Source organism: Alligator sinensis, unplaced genomic scaffold, assembly GCF_000455745.1.
Source record: "Alligator sinensis unplaced genomic scaffold, ASM45574v1 scaffold802_1, whole genome shotgun sequence".
Classification (NCBI taxonomy): domain Eukaryota; kingdom Metazoa; phylum Chordata; order Crocodylia; family Alligatoridae; genus Alligator; species Alligator sinensis.
Genome location: NW_005841918.1, coordinates 581,377 through 600,908, shown reverse-complemented (window position 1 = coordinate 600,908; position 19,532 = coordinate 581,377). Strand labels below are relative to the sequence as shown.

The 19,532-nt window shown below is 41.6% G+C and overlaps 1 protein-coding gene across 1 annotated transcript in view; it reads right to left on the bottom strand.

Annotated features, from left to right (window-relative positions):
- The window catches only part of DYNC2H1 (dynein cytoplasmic 2 heavy chain 1), a 430,803-nt gene that overhangs the window by 29,908 nt on the left and 381,363 nt on the right, over positions 1 to 19,532 (bottom strand). Inside the window, 2 exon segments of the mRNA XM_014517608.2 lie at positions 5,571 to 5,652; positions 6,735 to 6,844. Coding sequence (XP_014373094.1) covers positions 5,571 to 5,652; positions 6,735 to 6,844 — 192 coding nt within the window.

The window sequence follows — 19,532 nt, the reverse complement described above, 5'->3', positions numbered from 1 at the left end:
GGCGCGGCGGAGCACCCGCGGAGCGTGGGACGACGCCAAGCAGAGGCGGAGCAGGCTGCGAGCAGCGCGGCGGAGCACCCGGGAGTGAGACGACGAGGGAAGAAGTCAGCCCCATGAGGGGGGCAGCAGCCAGTGGGGAACCCGACACCCGAGGCGGCCGGAGGAGCGACAGCTGCGCCGAGAGTGGGGCCAGCTGTACCCCGCACTACGGAGCTGACAGCGCGGGTAACTGCAGCAGGAACTATTGGGGGAGCAGAGGGGACAGCTGCATCCCAAGGAAGGAGGGACCAGGTCAGCATCCCCACAGGGAGAGGCACGCCCGGTCCGAAGACCGCTGGTAGTCGCCAGCGGGACTGAGCCAAGAGAGGGCGAGACAAGGACGGGTTGGGGGCCAGGATAGGAAGACCTGAGGTGGCGTATGGCCGGGGTGTAGGGGAGGACTGAGCCCCGAGAGTACCTGCGGAGAAGCGCGCCGGCACCGGGGGATGCCCTGAGGGAAGACCCCCCACTGAAAGAGTCATCAAAGTCGTGGCAGGCGAGTTCTGGGGTCTCCCTTTATACCAGACGGGGCAAATCCTGGGGTGTACCAACTAAGTCCGGGTGTGCAAGATCTCAGGTCCGGGCGAAGGCGGCGCGCGAACTCCTGGTTGAACGGAGGCGGGTACAGTTGCCATAAAAATATATCCTCCAAAGATGAACCAGACCTACCACAGTTGAATGTCTACATGAAATTATTTATTATACACCCAAGAATAAAACAATGGTGTTAATCCTGTTACACTTATGAAACCCTGAATGAAAAAGGCACATCCTTTCATTATATTTTTCAGTTTTTCAAGTAGTTTTTATAAATTTGATTTTCTGCAGTTTTGTTCAGGTTTTTTCTCCCAGGCCCAAAATTTGTGTGTGGTTTTATTTAGTTCTTTTGAAAGGAATCAGACTTGCAGTATTGGAGAAAAAGCCCCATAAAGTGAAGGTGTTGCAGCACCTAAGAGGAAGCACATTAGTAGCTGAGTAGGATCTGGTCCTTTTATGTTCAAGTTTATGCTAATCAAGAATTGATCAGTGTTTTGATAAATTTCAGTTTTTGCTTTTTTGTCCTTTGCTAGTTTTGTCTATCAAAATTAAATATGATCCATAATAATGTAGATTGTAGGACTGCAAAGGACATTGGGTCAAATACATCCCCTTTTATGCCCAGCAATTATGTTCTAAATCTCATTCATAAATGAATCAAGTTCTGACATAACACCATGTGTCTCCCTACCCCTCCAAGTCCTTTTGAAAGGCTGTCCTACAACTTCATTATTTTGATGGTTGGAAACCCACTTATACGTGCATCCATTTGAAAGGAATGCATGATGCATGTATCTGAATGTCTATAGTGTCTTTCAAAATAAACATAAAGTATCTTTTTTTCTTTTTATTTCATTATTTTTCTCTTTTTAAAGTGTAGGAAAACCTACATTACTATACTATACTGCATGAGTGCATAAGGGTATGTATGTATGAAGAAATTATGGAAGGGAAAGCTAAAGAGAAGAAATAAATTGTGTGTGTTTAGTCTTTGACTTTTTCCCCCCTTAACTCTAGAAAGAGGTCAACTCCACAGTCTGGGTCACACTCCTGTGAAATCACCATGGTTCAGTGTGACAGGGCGCTTAGCACCCTGTCACATTCATCCCCATCTTGTTTTGCCCTCTGTGGCCTTTATCTCTGCCCCACCCAAGCTCCAGGCTCCTTGACCCTGTTCCTCTCACAGGCTCTTAAATCTCTGTTCTTCTTGGGTTCTGGGCCCCCTGGCCCCAAGCTCTGCCCTGCTTGGGCCACACTAGTCTCCCCAGCCCCCTTCTGGTCAGGTGACTCTAATTGGCCCCTGCCAGACCTGGAGGATGCTACTCACATAGCCTCTTCTCCTCTGAAAGTGACAGGTGCGCTAAGCACCTGGTCATATACCCTTTTGGCTCCCTGTCCCTGTTGACACTCACTCCTCCTGGGCTACAGACCTCTGGGTTCTCTGGCCCTGCTGACACCTGCTCACTCCTGAAAAAACTCTGGGACCTCTGGTCCCTCTCTCCCTTCAAGGCTAGCTAGGACCCTCCTTGCCTGCCCCTAATTTCCTTCACAAGCCACCAGAGTTGCCTACCCCCAGCTCAGATGTTACCCAGCAGTCATGCTGCAACCCTGCAGCCCACAAGCTTCTCTCTCCATGGCTCTCAGGGCTAGAATGCCTGACCAGCTCAGGCCCTGGGGTTATATGCTTCAAGCTCAGCCTCCTCATCAGGTGACTCTCTGATTGGCCCCTGACACACCTGCAGGCTGCTACTCATGCAGTCTCTTCCCTTTTAAAGTGACAGGTACACTAAGCACCCCATCACACCCTGATTCAAAGAACTTCCATATTAATTAACATTTCCATTAATCTAAGGGAATGTAACTTTTGGAGTAACAATCCAGATAGTTAGGTTCAACTCCATAGTAAACACTGATCTAGGAAAGTGTGGGTTCCTTACTGAATGGGGGAGGTAACCTAGTGACACATGATGTGGAAAAAGCTGAAGTGCTCAATGCCTTTTTTTACCTGTCTTCATAGGCAAGGTCATCTCCCTGACTATTTTACCAGGCAGACAGTTCAGGGAGGAGTTGAGCAGCCAACAGTGGAAAAATAACAGGTTAGGAACTATTTAAAAAAGCTGGATGTGTACAAGTCCATGGGGCAGATGCGATGTACCCGAGGGTGCTGAGGGAGTTGGCTGATGTGACTGCAGAGCAGTTAGCCATTAGCTTTGAAAACTTGTGGCAATTGGGAGAGGTCCTGGACAATTGGAAAAAGGGCAAATACAGTTCCCATCTTTAAGAAAGGGAAGAAGGATGATCTAGGGAACTAGACCAGCCAGCCTCACTTCAGTACCTGGAAAAATCATGGAGCAGATCCTCAAGACATCCATTTCTAAGCAATTGGAGAAGAAGGTGATTAGGAGCAGTCAGCATGGACTGACCAAGGGCAAGTCATGCCTGACCAACCTGATTGCTTTCTATGAGATGACTAGTTCTGTGGATGTGGGGAGAGCAGTGGACATGATATATCTTGACTTAAACAAGGCTTTTGCTACAGTGTCCCACAACATTCTCACAAGCAAGATAAGAAAGTACAGGTTGGATGAATAGACTGTAAGGAGGATAGAAAACTGGCTGAATTGTCAGTCTGAATGGGTAGCAATCAATGGCTCAATGTCTAGTTGTCAGCTGGTATCAAGTGGAGTGCCCCAGGGGCTGGTCCTGGAGCCTGTCTTGTTCAATATCTTCATCAACAATCTGGAAGATGGGATGGAGTGCACCCTCAGCAAGTCTGCAGATGACACCAAGGTGGGGGGAGTAGTAGATATGCTGGAGGGTAGGGCTAGGATTCAGAGAGACCTCAACAAACTGGAGGATTGGACAAAAAGAAATCTCCTGAACTTCAATAAGGAGAAGTCTTCCAGCCTAAGTGCAGGACTTTGTAATTTCATACACCAATACAGGCTGCGGACTAAATGGATAAGCAACAGCTCTGTAGAGAAGGATGTTGGGGTTACAGTGGACAATAAGCTCTATATGAGCCAACAGTATGTCCTTGTTGTGAAGAAGGCAAACGCTATACTGGGCTGCCTTAGTAGAAATGCTACCAGCAGATCGAGGGAAGTGATTATTTCCCTCTATTTGGCACTGATGATGCTACATCTGGAGTATTGTGTCCAGTTTTGTGTAGACAAATTGGAGAGTGTCCTGAGGAGGGCAAGGGAGCTAGGGAACAGGACTTCTGAGGACAGGCCTAGGAAACTGGGCTTATTTAATTTGGAGAAGAGAAGACTGAGAGGTGATTTAATAACAGCCTTCAACTACCTGAAGGGTGGTTTCAAAATAGGATGAAGCTAGATTGTTCTCAGTGGTGACAGATGACAGAACAAGGAGCATTGGTCTCAAGTTGAAGCAAGGGAAGTTTAGGTTAGATATTAGGAAAAACGAATTCTCAATAGGAAGGTAGTAAAGCACTGGAATAGGTTACCCAGAGAGGTTGTGGCATCTCCATCCTTGGCGGTTTTTAGGACCCAGCTAGACAAAGCTTTGGCTTGGGTGATATATTTGGGCAGAGTCCTGCTTTGAGAAGGGGGTTGGATTAGATGATCTCCTGTGGTCCCTTCCAACCTTAATATTCTGTGATGTATATGACTGTATGCCTGAGACTTGAATCACAAAAGTTAAGTTACTCTTATTTTAGCAGTTGCCATTCCAAGAAAAAGTAAACATGGTGGGTTGACTAAACTTACATGTTGCATTTTTATATATTAATATGGAATTTCAGTGTCTCACACTTTTGGTCTTGTATTTTTCTACAAGCTCTAAATATAAAAACAATTTCTTTAGAGAGAATTTTTTAATTAAGTCTTTAAATACAGAGTCAACATTTAAAGGAACTCTAAACCTTCTGTCTGTGAAAACACCAATTTTCAAGAGCAGTTGTGGGATTTCTGCATTTGGAAACACAGACTTCTTGCAGACATTTAAAAAAAACCCCAAAAGTGGTGCTTTAACTTTAAACTCCACATGCTCCCATGCTGAGCCAGCACATGCCCAGAAGAGGCAGTGCATTAGTTGGACCCAGCTGGCCTGATGCCTGTATAGATCAGGCGTTTTAGTGGGGCTTATTTGGTGCTTTAATCTAATAGGTGATTGACTCAGCTATTAGATAAAAGAGCCCAATCTATACAGACACTGCACAGTGTCTACGAGCTCTAAAATGTAGAGCCAGGTTGAAGTAATGCATGCTGCTGCTTTTGGTAAAGTGCCTTTTTTTTTTTTTTTTTTTTTTAAGCGTCTGCATGCAGTCATAGGTATCAATATTTGCTGGTACAATTTAAGAATGCCCCATGCTAAAAAGTCCAATGTTTCCAAAACATTTTCAGCTTACTAATATATATTAGACTTGCATAACTTCTTGCTAACCTGCATAACTGTATCAAATATCCCAGCTCAGACACTTATCATTTGCCTTATATGCAGTTTTGCTTATTAGAGGAAGTTTTAATAAAAGAGGAAATCCTTGTTCAGATGCTAAGATTACATATGTTTATAGATCCTTTAACTTTCTTTGTGCCATAACAGTTTTATTGTCTGGACAACCAATAGAGATTAGCAGATAGGAACATAGTTTTTTTGTTTTGAAAGACAGAGGAAGTGAACAGAAGGAGAAAAAATTAGAGGAAGATTTTAACTATGAAGAAGTAAAAACTGTCCCTCATCCTATCCTGTATGTAGAAAAACATAATATTCTACAGTATGTGTTTCTGTCTGAGACATGATGACATATGGTACTTTACCTAACAGTGAAATCCTCTGAAAAGGCCACCTACCAGTAGGCTATGATTGACTCTGCAAGCCATTATAGTAAGACTTTTGTGACATCCATGTTGATATTATGTTTTTCTACATACAGCATAGGATAAGGGACCTACTTCTTCATAGCTAAAATATTACTTGCACTTGCATATAAATTCCAGCAATTCAGATAGAAACCTGAATGAATACAGTACCTTAACCTGAAGTTTTGCTTCTTGGATTCGACCTTTCCAAGATGCTGTAAATTTAAGGCTGTCCACTGAGAAGCCCATTACCCTAAAAGAAAAACAGACGTACACTCAATGTTATAGAGATATAACAATAAGAAATTCAAATAAAAACCCAGGAATGAATTAACACAAATTAAGAATTGAATTCACATTTACAAAACTAAACATTTTTTCAGCACTGTTGCAAAAATAGCATCACTATTTTATATGGTTGCTAAACTAAGAATTTGGTTTTTTACTGAGAGCTGCAAAAATTTTACTGACAACCAAACTTTTTTTACTAACATATGCTTTTCATAATATAAATAATATAACCATTCTGCCATACCCAGGAGAGCAATAACAAGGGCCATGTTCAAATTCAGGGGTTTAACAACTTGTAACACTGTATTACTTGACTGCAGCGATTGGTTTTACACACTGCTACTCCCACTTCAGAGTTCCCCTACTCACTCCCACACCCTGATACCCGCAAATACAGACCTCACTGTGCTGCCCACCACTCAAACCTTATCCTACTCGGGCTCTGCTCCTCCTGTCCTAACATGGATCCCTTCCTGCTGCCTTTCTTCTCTTCTGCCCCTCCAGCTGCATCCTGGCTGAACTGACCCCCTCCCAGCCCCACCCACTGCCTCAGACTTCCAAGAACTGTACAGACCTGTTATCTTTGAGGGGAACAGCCATAATAGGCAAGTGATGGCCAGGATGCAGTGGCAGCATGAGGCCTTGGGGTAGGAAGGAGGCTATGGAGGTTTCCATGGGCCACAAAGCCCTGAGGGAGAGCTTCCTCAGGGCACTGAGCTGCATTCTCACTCAGACAGAAGCTGGTGCTGCTCTCCTTTGTCTCTTCTTCAACATTTACATCCAAATCTTCAACCAAGTTCATGGTTTCTTAGGATAGCTCCATTTTTTTTACAAACTTTATGGACTTTTTATTTATGTATGGTCTGTAAGTTTATGGATAGTTGGCAACTCTGCTATTTTATCACAGTAAAATAATAATAATAAAAATGAATCGAATGACCCTATTTTTACCTAATCTGGACAATGAAGGTACAATGCTAGAATGTAAATGCAACGGAGAATTGCACTCAAATATGCATAAATAGATGGCTGCATTGTTCCTACCTTGCAGTCTCTTGGCGTAAAGCATTAAGAAATGTATCAGGATGGAAGAGCTCTGAGAGGTCCAAGGTGTCTGACAGGAGTGTCTGTTTTTCTGCTTTATCTACCCAATTCTAAAAGAGAATTATATTGCATATTAATAAGGTGAACAATTCATTCAGTCACTTATTGCTTGATATTCTAGAAGTTTGCATTAATGCACAGATTTTGGCTTTGGTTGCTAATGCCAAAAGTACTAACCAACATATACTATGTTTTTGAAGAGGAATATTTATCCTTATTTTGTAATGACAACCAAAAATAAGTAAGACCAAGCTGCATTTAACATTTTTAACACAATATTTTATTTTTATAAGTGCACAAGACTAACCTCTTTCAAACATGCTAAAAAACCTTCATGAGTTATACAGTGAAACTAGTTTAATAATTCAACTCCTTCCACACCAATGCTGCATTTTCAAGTATGTTCTCTAGCATTTCTACTACACTGTTATGAAACTGAATTTTCTAAAACTATTCAATAGAGCTAAGGATTTTTGTGGGTGATATCTTTTACTGGACCAATTGCATGGTTGGGATAGACTTAGACAAGTTTTTTGGGTATCATAATCCCAGACCAAAGGAAAGATACTGTTATATGCAAAAGCTTGTCTAAATCTATCCCAACTGGTTCAATAAAAGATATCACACATAAAAGCTCTTGCCTCTCTCATTTCCTGAACTGTCACAGCTACACCATTACTCCATCACTACCAAAACTATTAAACTGTTGCCATGTGGTGAGGTGTCACATAAAAATATTAATGGCAGTACTGCTAGACCTTTATTTAGTGTGAACAAATTAGTGAATTCCTTTCAAGTATATTTTATTATCATTTCTTCTGTAGATATTACATAGTTGGAATGAGACAATAATGGAGAAGGCCCCATTGGTTTTCCATCCCCTCCCTTCTCTAGATCACAGGTTTATTCTGTATCACATCATTTCAAATCTAGTCCATTTATAGTACGTCTAGTAACTAAGAATGGCTTTCCCCTGATTGGCATATAATAAAATGTAGCAGGGGGCAAGGTCCCCTGTCACTTTAAGAGGGGACAGCAGCTGGCTGCTGCAGTGTTTGTGTTAAATTTTGACTGGGGTTGGGAGCCCAGGCCACGAGATAGGGGCCAGAGGCCCAGAGCATGCAAGTGTAAGATGGGGCTGAGGACCAGAAGCCAAAGTAAGGCTTTTGGCCCCTCAGGGGCTCCGGGCTGAGGAGCCAGAATAAAAGGGCCAAAAACAAAGGTTTGGTGTCCAAAGGCCAAAAGCTGCATTGGGGCCAGAAGGCCTCCTCCAAATAAACATGGAGTAACATCTGAGAGATGTGGGCATGGGTATAGGGGAGGATGGAGGCCACGTATATAGCTCAAAAGGCAACTGGTGTCCTAAGGTACTGATAGGACCAAAGGGTCACAACTTAGTGTCTGAGGGGCAAGACTGAGGTCAGCCAAGTACAAGATGTACCAGATGCCCAAAGTGAACAAGGGCTCACTTGGGACCCTGGGGCAGCCTCCCTTAACATCAGAATAGTCCCATCAAGACATGACAGGCAAGGGCAAGACAGGGTATCCTGAGGAGCTGGAGCGGGGGACAGGAGTTACATGGCCACTAGGGAGTGTCACAGCAGCCTCTGGGACATGGTCCTGCTACACAAGGGTACTGAATCCTGTATGCAATACTCACTACTCTTTTCCAGGATTCTTGAACTCCAGAATGATACAACTGTAAACTTATTTTGTTCATATGTACTCCAAAACCCATTTGTTTCAATGATACTCTGTTGCTGTGACTACAGCTAATAAGGTGTTGCAAAGATTTCTTAGGCTGTGTTTGTCTGAAACACACATTCACATAATTATGGCTACAAATCTGTTTTGTTTTGTTTACTCTTAGTAAGTGACTGGTTTCAAAACTAAAGGGGAGAGAAGCCTGGCCTCAGCTGTACTCATGAAATGCACATTGATCTCACCCCAGTCTTAACTGCAGAAATGAGGCTTGTGTTTTTGAGCTGCAAGAGCTCAGCTTCCCACTCACACACAGTCTTTGCAGTTAGGGAATATGAAGCAGCCCATGTGTCTGACTTTTCAATCTTTGTAACAGTATTTTTCATTATTAATTACATATAACTGCTGACATGCCTCCTACTCCCCCTCTCTATCATTAAAAATGGTGTCTTCAGTATTAAAAAGCAAGGATTGTTAATTATTCTTTTAACATCTTATTTTAGGCCAACATCTATTTGACATCTTACTTCCACTTTAATTCGTCACTGAAAGCGTGCAAGGCCCTTGCTCATATACAGAAAATATATTTAAAAATAAAATAAAGGAAGCTCAGTAGATAAAAGCCAGGCAGACTTGAAACTCCTCAAGGTGAGCCAGACACAGCACTTACATAGCGCACATCCAGGGAAAGTGTTTTAACCCCTAGGGTATTACATAAAAATGGACAACAGCACTACTTCCTCTGAAAGTTGAATCTAAAGGACAAGGGTGAATCAGCTATTTGTACCTACCAGGGACCTCTTAGGCTCTTAAGTCTGGGAGTGAATTTTGAACTGTGACTCCCACTCTCACATATATGTTAAAATCCAGAAAATGCAGGATTTCATATGAGAGATACGCAAAGCTCTTGGTTCAGAGGCAGTACCTTTTATCTGACCAACTAAATAGTAACAAAAAAAATCCTTTCTTTGCAAGCTTTTGGGTGCGCACACCCTTCATCAGGCTGAGGAGAAAGATTGTAAAAGTCCTTCTAGGCAGAAAATGAAAAAGACAACCTAATCTGCACATCACAGAGAACACTCTCACAAAACGACTCTCAGATTCTCAGGGGAATACACTTCCAGCCTCTATCTCCCTGTGTAAAATTAAGTTTATTTTCTATCTATGAGGACTCTTGAAAGAGATATGGAACAAGACATTTTCCACAGACTGGACTGTGTAAAGTATTGCCTAAACCCAGACTACAGATTCTTATCCCATTACCCGGATTAGCTTTTATAATGCTCATATCCCTCAGTGGTTAACCGTTTTGCTTTTCTCTCTTCTACCTATCTTGCCTTTCTTTCCAAGCAGTGCTGTTTCCTTTTTCCTCCACCCTTCCCTGCCCTTTTATTCTAATCACTGCTTTCTAGTTAGAAGCTCTGCTTCTTGCAGTCCCTTCATAGCATCTGATGAAGCAAGCTGATTCTTACAAAAGTTAATGCATACTTATGCAAATCTACCCTGCCTTCTGTCTGACTTCAGACTAACATGGCTAAATACATCTGTCTTATCTCTGTAAGTCATCACAACGCATATATTTGTGCACAGAAAAGTAAATGTCTAACTCTACATCAAAATTCTGGGCAAACTGAAATTCCATACATTATTATCATATAGAGAGGATGACAAGTTTTATTTATTGATAAGTACCATCTATTAAAGATATTAATCTATTCTAGATTCCAAGAAATAAAGAACTGTGAAGTTATACAGCTTTAATAATTACAGAGGGTACCCTGCAAAAACCCACATCTTGTTGAAAAAGCCAACTGTACCAATTCCTTTTAACTGTTTCCATAAAATTATCTTAGACAATCACCTAAAATTCATTTAATCAATTTTAATTTTTTCTTTGCCAAAAAAAACCATCATATTTTTATCGCACAGAAACATTTGATCACTGACCTTTAAATCTGTCACAACATAGATTATGAGCCTTTACCCAAACAATCATTACTAAGTTACGGTTTTTGCTTTCCATTTTCATTAGCTAAACATATACAGTTAATTGTCCTTGTCTACACAATTCTATTAATGACTCTAAATAACAACAAACCCTTTTATTGTGCAGCAATAATTGTGGATCCATATTAAAAGGATACACTTTTATAAATTTAGTATAATACAAGCAGTCACACAATTGTTTCGATTTTAATTAAATACATTAATTTATTACAAGTTTCAAATAAACTTTTAATTTAACTGTTAACAAGAAAAAATGTCAGGAATAAAGATGCATAAGTTCACTCTAATTTTAAAGGCCAATATGGATGACAATCAGAATTCATTCCATTAATACATGAATTAGTCTAATTAGGTAAAGTTACAAAATTCACTATACCAGAAAGTTTTCATTAGGTCATAAGAGTAAAGTTATAATTACTACCTGTAACAGTATGAATTAAGGAGATCCTTATCCCGTGTTTCAATACTTTTAAATAATAAAGACTTTATTTAAATGTTTTATTCAGATTTAAATGTAAACTGCAAAGGTAGGAAAATATCACAAAAAAGTAATAAAAATATCTCTTAAGCAACAGATGTACATGACTTTTTGATATTCATTTTTATATCATCCTTCTCAGGAAGGAAATCATAGAGACAGTGAGATGTTATTGGCTCAACTGTCAATGCTTTACTGATGATGCTCAATTATATATCTCATTGACTACTACTAAATATATTTACTATCTCTTTTAAATGTCCTAATGTTTATGAGAGATCAGCATTTGAATCAAGAGTAGCTGGCTGTAGCTGAACCCTGGCAAGACTGAGGTGATACATCTTTAAATGGGGTATGTGAGAGTTCTAGTTAAAGCATAGATAATATTTAGTGTTAGAACAAAATTCCAGAGATTAGGTGAATCCAGAGCCTGATCATCATTATGGAATGATGCATAACTTCCCTCTTCAAAAATACTTTTCCACCAGAGCAATCACACAGCTTTGAATTTCCCCATCTACCAAATACTCTTCCCTAAAAAGATAAAAATAAAACTATATAACACAAACTCTCTGTAACTGTTGAAATGAGCACTCTTTACATCCTTTCTAAAATGATGTCAGATTTGTTATTGCTGAGGTGGAGCCAACATTTAGACTGTCAAGGAAAAAAGCCCACTTTAATTAATTTAGCATATGATGATTACAAATACAGTGTGAAAAACCACTTGGCAGGTATACCGGAAGAGATATGCAAAGCAATTCCTAGGAGAATGCATTTAAACTTTTCATTAATATGAGTTAACAAAACACTACTTTCCTTTTATTACAAAAGCAAGATTTTATTTTTTCTCAAAAATAAATCTCTAAGGATGGTCTCAGGTGGTTCAAGTAACATTTTCACATGTACCTTAACATCCCCAAAGCATATTTTCCATTAAAAAAAATAGCTTTCCTTATCTTTTCTAATCCCCCAGCAAACTAAGCACCTTGAATTGAACTGTGGAGAGAAGTAAGAGGTTGTTAAATTTTCCATTTACCCAACTTATAACTCCTCTACAACATGCACCATGTATTTACCCACTCTATCTGGACCTGAAAGGGGTCTTTTGCTGACTCTCTTAAAACTACGGAAGTGATACCATTTTTGTGGCAAAACTTATACAGTGCAATTCTGTTTCTCTAAGGCTTTCACAAGCACTCATAACCATTAGATAAAACTAAATTTTGGATAAGCAGGGCTGCAATGAATTCTGAATATGGCTAATGGGGATGGGACTGATAAATTAAGCAGGAGTTGTGGTTAACAGTTATGTTGTATGCTTATTGTTCTTCACAGTTCTTTAGGTAAATGTGATATCTTTTATTAGACCAACTAAACAGTTGGAAAACATTGTTCTTTGCAAACTTTTGGGCACAAACACCCTTCTTCAGGCATAAGGAGGTCTGCTGTTGTTTTGTATTCTCCTGCATGGAATAGAAATCAATATACAAAATGTAGGTCTGTGAAAATGCAAATGTAGGGCAGTGAGGCTCAGAGGCGATGGGAAACAATAGGTGTTAGACAGGTTGGTGGGGGGGAAAGGAAGGGAATGTTGACCTTGTGATAGAATGTAACTGGTAAAATGTAGAGAGGTTACTTGGAATTATCCAATAGCAGGAAGGTTATAATGTGCCATAAATCCAATGTGCCATAAATCCAATATTTATATTTAGCCCATGATTTTTTGCATCCAGTAGATTTATGAAGTCCATTGGCTTGTCTATGAAAAGTGTTTTGTAAATTCCTTTTGAGGATTAGAACTGAGAGATTGGAGAGAGAGAGTGGTTGTCTTGTGAGAAGTCTGCACCCTTAGGTAACTGGGTATTTTGGCTTTGATTGATTTTTGGTGTGCATTCAGTCTGGTATGCAGGTGTTGTTTGGTTTCTCCTACATATTTTCCATCGGGGTATTTAGTGCACTGGATGAGGTGTATTACATTTCTGCAGGTGCAGGTTTAAGATGCAGGAATGGTGATGGTTCTGTTGTGGGATGTAGTTATTGTGGGAACAGTGGAGATGTGTTGGCAGGTTTAACATTTCTTGTCCCGGCATAGTCTGGATGCATTTGGTATGGTCTGGGCCACAGGAAGGTTACTTCTGGTGATGAGATTGGTGAGCTTCAGTGCTTGTTTAAAGGCTACACTGGGTGATTCTGGGAAGATCTCTTTAAGAATTGGGTCTTCTTCTAGTATAGGTTTCAATTGTTTGAGGATTTTCCGTATAGGCTCCGGGGGGGATGGTATGTCGTAATTAATGGTGTGCAATTTGTGGGGATTTTCTTTTCGTACTGCAGCAATTCTTCACATGGTATCTGGGTGGCTCTTTCAAAAGTGTGATCTCTCTCTCTGGAGGAGTGTCTTTGTTGAGTGAAAGCCCTTTTGAGATTTGCGAGTTGACGAGGATGGGTGTTCTCCTCAGTGCAAATTCAGTGGTATTAGAGGGCTTAGCTGTATATTATAGCTTTCTTGGTGTGTTTAGGGTGATTGCTGGCCCTGTGTAGATACTGTATGATGTTACTCCATGGGTTTCTTGTATATATATGGTGGTTTATATTTTACCATTCTGGATATTGATCACAGTGTCTAAAATGGAAACGTTGGTGCTGGAGTATTCAAGAGACAGTCTGATGGAGAGGTTGATGATTATTGAATTTATGATGGAAATCAATCAGAGATTACTGGTTTTCAGTCCAAATGATGAAGATGTCATCTATATAGCTTAAGTATTGCATGGGTTTGATGACGCAGTTCTTGATGAATTCTCCTTTCAGGTGGGCCATAAAAGGTTGGCATATTGGGGGGCCATTTTGGCGTCCATAGCTGTGCCCATGGTCTGGAAGAACTGGTGGTTACTGAAAGTGAGGCTATTGTGTGTGAGGATGAAACGTATAAGTTCAGTAATATCTTTAAGTCTGTACTCTGAGTTGTAATCTTGCTCTTGTAGCTATGTAAGGCACGCTTGGATGCCATCCTGGTGTGGGATGTAGGTATATAATTTGGTAACGCCCGTGGTGGCTATGAGGGTGTTGCTGGAAAGGTGGTCTGTTTTTAAGTTTTTGTAGAAAGTTTGTTGTGTCTTGAACAAAACCTGCTCTTTGGGTAGCAAGAGGTTTTAGGATGGATTTGATGAAACCTGATATTTCCTCGGTTAGGGTTCTATGGTTGGTATTATTGGTCTTCCTGGGTTCCCTTGTTTGTGGATTTTAGGAAGCATGTAAAAAGTCCCTGGGTTGGGTAGTGGGGGGATCAAGTTCTGTAGTTTTTCTTGTCGTTCAGATGGACATGATATGATGGTGGTTTTGAGTTTTAAGGTGAAGAGGGGAGTTGGATCTTCCTCTACTACTTCTGTTCCATCCAGGAGAACATAAAACAACAGCAGACTCTCCTTATGCCTGAAGAAGGGTGGCTGTGCTCGAAAGCTTGCAAAGAACAATTTTTCCAATTATTTAGTTGGTCTAATAAAAGATATCACATGCACCCAAAGAACCTTGTCTGCCTATGTCCTTATATCAACACGGCTACAACAAACACCCCTGAAACATGGAAGATATTTTCTTCAGAAAACACACACAATAATATATAATGTAATATATAATAACCATTTATACACCAGAGCCCATATTTAGTTAAAGACTCTGAGATACAAAAATACTGAAGTATCTTGAATTATAAGCTCAGATCTGAGGGAATACTGACATTTAAGTGGTTTAAATACTGACCTTTCAATCACTACATTGGAACATAGCTTCCTGGTGCTTGTTCTTTTTAAATGTTTTAAATGTTTTAAGAGCATTCAAGGAAAAGCTTGCACTCACTTCTGTAGGGGAGATACAGAGGTGAGTACAGCTCCCCACCTCAAACATGTCACAATAGTCTGACTACACAAACCAATAATACAGGTGAATAAGCATAATAGGGCCATCATTATCATACTAATAGGGCTGTCATTATCATACTTAGTATCTAATACCTAATAGTAGATACCTGTGTACCAGACACCTATTATGCACTTGTTTAAATACAGATACATGTATTTAAATGTAGGCATCCAATTTTGAAAATGGGGCTTATATTATGTGTAAGTACGTGGTTAAGGTTCTTAAATTGCATGAATTAAGCCTTTAATGTTACTGCCATATAGTAAAGGCCTGTACTAATTGTGATATAAACTGTTCCTTCAATGGCTTTTGCTGGAGTCAGCAAGCTAGAAAAACACATTAATATACTCATTTTTAGAAAAGGCCTTTACTGATATCAAATCATGTGCTAATCATATTTTGAAAGTAAGAAAATGTAGTTTTTCTTTTACCTACCCTCTGATCTTGCCATTGCTTTTTAATAGCATGGAGACAAAAGTTGCTATTCACTGCTTTCAAATAAACTACTATTTCTCCATTCCAGTTTGACATGCCTCAGAAGCACCATGTTTGTTCAGTAAGTTACTAACATAATAGCAGAGCTGAAGCATAAAACTTCCAAGTCCATTAGGATCAACATGCTAACTAACAATGTGGCAGAAGCAGATATGCGGCAAGGCATAGCTCAGGGAAGCATTAAAAAATGCGATCTCATTTCAGCTGTGGTATTAATTTATTTTTATCAAACCAAAAAGTCAACTTTCTAGGGGCTGTTCCCTGACATAATGAGGATAGTAGAATGATGAATGTACACATGAATTGTAAATATTAATGAATATGTTATCATTATTGTGATGATGCTTGTAGTCAAGGATGACAGTGCTGCAGTAGGTACAGGTGAGTTGCATTCAGTGGGTGCATGTATATCTCTGTGCAGGACTGTGTAGGAAAAACACCTTGGATGCATCCAGGTGAGTGTGGACGTTTGGTTTGTGCTGCTGCTAATTGTCTCTGGGGAACACCTGCACCATGCACCCTTGGGCATGTAGCAGGTTACCCCGGGTAGGGTAAGGGAGGCTAGGGCCAGCAACTGTACTGGCCCCAGCAGCCTTATGTGGTGTCTTGGATGCCAGAGAAGCTGCAGCCGGCCTGGTACTCCTGCAGTTGGGAGCCTGGCTGGCAGCCAGAGTGTTACTCTGGCAGATCAAGCTGCAGTTTTGGGCAGCATGTGTTGCCTCCATGTGCGCCACCTGCTTTTTTCCCCATGCTGGTTTTTTGACCTCAGGATCTCCAGAAAAAGAAAACCAAAAACTCTGAAGAGGGGGCTTACTTACCTTTGGCAGGAAAAGCTGCACCGCACTGAGAAGAGCCACCAGTGCAGCTCATCAGCCGCTTTTATTTGCAGCTGGGAGCAACGCCAGCAGATGACGTCATCAAAAACCACCGCCCAGCAGATTTAAAAGTCGGTGGTGGGGAAACAGCGGGGGCAGCATCTACACCAGGGATAAGGAGCAAAGCTGCCCCCCAGGCTGCAGGATTGCCGGAGAAGGGGATCTGCAGGAGTCCGGACAGGGACCCACCAGAAGAGTCCCGGCTCTCTTAAAAGGGTAAACACCCAGCTCGGCAGGAAACCTGAGCCAAGGAGGATGGCATTGAGGGATCCTGACAACCACAGATGCCAGAACAGTGAGTGGGGTGGGCTGTGGCCCAGACCCCTACTGTTCCTTTCTTTTCTCCTTCTTTCTTTCTTTTCTTGGTTTACATTAGTACATCAGCATTCAGAGACTGAACTGGGGAAGCATCCCCAATTGACCCATAGGGTCAAGAAGAAGAGTGGAAACAGCCTTGGCGAACCTGACAGCTTGGAGATAGGGCCAAGGCAGAGGTTGAGGCAGGACCAGTCCCACACCCCACAGACACCCGGGGAGAAAAAAGACACTGAGGGATGGGCAGGAGGGAACAAAATCAGGAGCAAACACCAGAGAGACAAACCAGTGACCCATCACCTGGTTGTCCTGAAGGCGGGCATATGGCTGAGGTGTAGGGGAGGTGGAGCCCCAAGGACTCCCGCAAGTGGCAGCGCCCAGTTTGTGAGTTTCCGCGAGGGAGAGTCCCACTACTGAACGGAAGGTCAAGTCATGGCAGGTGAGTGTCAGGGCCTCCCTGGGGGTTGAACACAACCCAACACCCAAGTCTTGGGGACACACCCCGAGGCCTGAACTGGGCGTGCACTCCAAGGCTGCTAGAGAGCACCTGTACCAAACTAGACGGGCGCAACTTCCAAAATTGTTTAAAACACTTAGAGACTAACTGGTTGAATGAGGCATGAGGTAACAACCTACTTAATCAGTTGCTACTAAAGAACTGGAAGAAAAAATGGATTTTATAGAAAAGGTAAAGGGATAGAGGGAGGGGCATTGCTAAAGAGATGAAAAGTGGGTTGATTAAATCAGTTGAGATGACAAGACATATAACACCTTGAGGGACACTGGAGTTAACAGGTAGTCCAAGAAATGGGATAAGAATCCACAGTTCCTGTTGAGGCTATGGTTAACACAGTCCAGTCTGTGGATGATTTCTTGTTCCTCAATCTCACATTCAGGTTTATTTTTAAAGTTATGTTTAAGGAGACAGTTACAATGAAGTCAGTGATGAAATGTCCAGGAAATTTTAAGTGTTCTGCCATGGGCTTGCATGTATTTCTGGAATTGTTTTGAAATCAAAATCACTATCCAGTGTCCTTTTATATAGGAATTGCCCTACCTGGCTAATGAAATCAGCAGAGGGGCATTGTGAGCAGATGATGACATATGACATTGGTTGGGTGTGGGGGATCCTGCCTATAAACCAGAAAAGGTTTGTCCCCTGCCCCCCTGCAAGACCACTTTGAGATAGCTATCTCTTTCCAGGAGGGACTGAAGGTCATTAATGATGTATTCAAACTGGGGGCTGTAAGTGATGACCAGAGGGATTATGATGTTCTTATCACAGGGTTGATATAACAGCAGGTCAGAGTGGGGTCTGAGTCTTGCTCTGTTGATTTGAGTTGTTATGGTTTGGGGATTCTATTGTAAGTGTAAGAGGTGCGCGTCCTGGTTTGTGGGAACAGGGCACACACAGCTGTCATGCAGAGCTTGGCTCTAGATGATAGATTCAATGATGTGCTTAGAATGGAACCTCCTGGTACAGACATAGCTGTAGTGGTTTGTTGGTTTTCCAATACAATGTGGTGGTGATATGGCTGCTGCAAAGTTTCAGTGGTACTATATACCTGTCAGTAAGAACACCCAGTAAGGACTGCTGAATCCTACTAGAAATGATCTCCAAGAAACTTAGTCAGAACCCAGGCTGATTTTGTATGATGGAAAGCACCTTAGCAAGGCCTGGGGCATGGGGGTGGTCTCCAGTAGTCTGTAGCCCCTTTGCATCTTGTCCTGGCCTGTTTCCTTCTGTTTGGCATCTGGCACACTCTACTACCTCTCTTGCCATGTCTTGATGTTACCAATTATATGTTTGGGAGACTGCCTTCAGACAGCCAGGGTGCCAATTCAGAAACTCCTTTTCCTGGTAAGGGGATCCTTATTGCTCTTTCTTTGGGCTCCTGGGCCCTCTTCACAGTCTCTCTGGGCCTTCTATCATCCCCCACACTATTTCTAGTCCTTGCAGCATCATCTTCAGCAGAAAACCTGTTTGGTTAAATGCTAGGAGGCAGGAATGGGTACCCATTTTTGATATCTGGTAGTATTGATTTCACATTTGCATAATTATAGCAATAAACTCTGTATTTCTTTGTGGACTCACTTACACCCTGGATTTAACTGTCCTCTTTAGAAAGCTCTATGTTTAAGCCAACCTGGACAACACTCACTGAAATGAGAACATCTGTAAGACTATCGGTGCAAATGAAAGTAAAGGCTAGTGCTAATGCTGACTCAAACAAAAGGAACTCCTTTGGATGTAGTTGAAGGCAAGGGACCAGAAGAGGCCCCAATACTTGCCCAGACTTTGGGGAACTGGATCACATTTTTACAAGCAATGGCACTGCCAAGCTCAAAAGGAGGTGATGAACTGTCATCTAAAGAAAGCGTTCTGAACACCACCAAAAGCAGCCTTGACCCCACATGCACTAGAAGATCTATCAGAGTAGTCAGGAGCTGTACAGCTCAGATCAGACCTTACCAGGGATCCTTGTTTTCTGTGATAAAAAAAAATTCCCAATTTTCACATTAAAAGAAGTCACCGAAAATCCACACTGCCAAATTTCTAGACCCATGGGGAGTCCCCTGGTGAGATGACATGGTCCCATGCACCCGATCAGATCAGTGCATACAGTGGCTCTGCAACTGGACTTGGTGTGCAGCCCTGGACTCAGCATGCAAGTTCAGACCTGATATGCAGCCCCAGACAGGGCACATTTGGGTTGGTCTGCAAGCACCATCTGGCACGTAGATCTGGCAGCAGGCTCAGAACCAGGCCCAGTCCCTAACATCTACTACACAGTTACCACAAAAGATTTTTTTCCCTTTAGGCTGCCATTCAAAATCAAGTTGTTTGCTCTATACAGGGGTGTGGTGTATAAAAGAAACTGTAATATATATAAAGTTAAAAGTGACAAAGTTATATCTTTCCTATCATATAACAAAAATATATTAGAT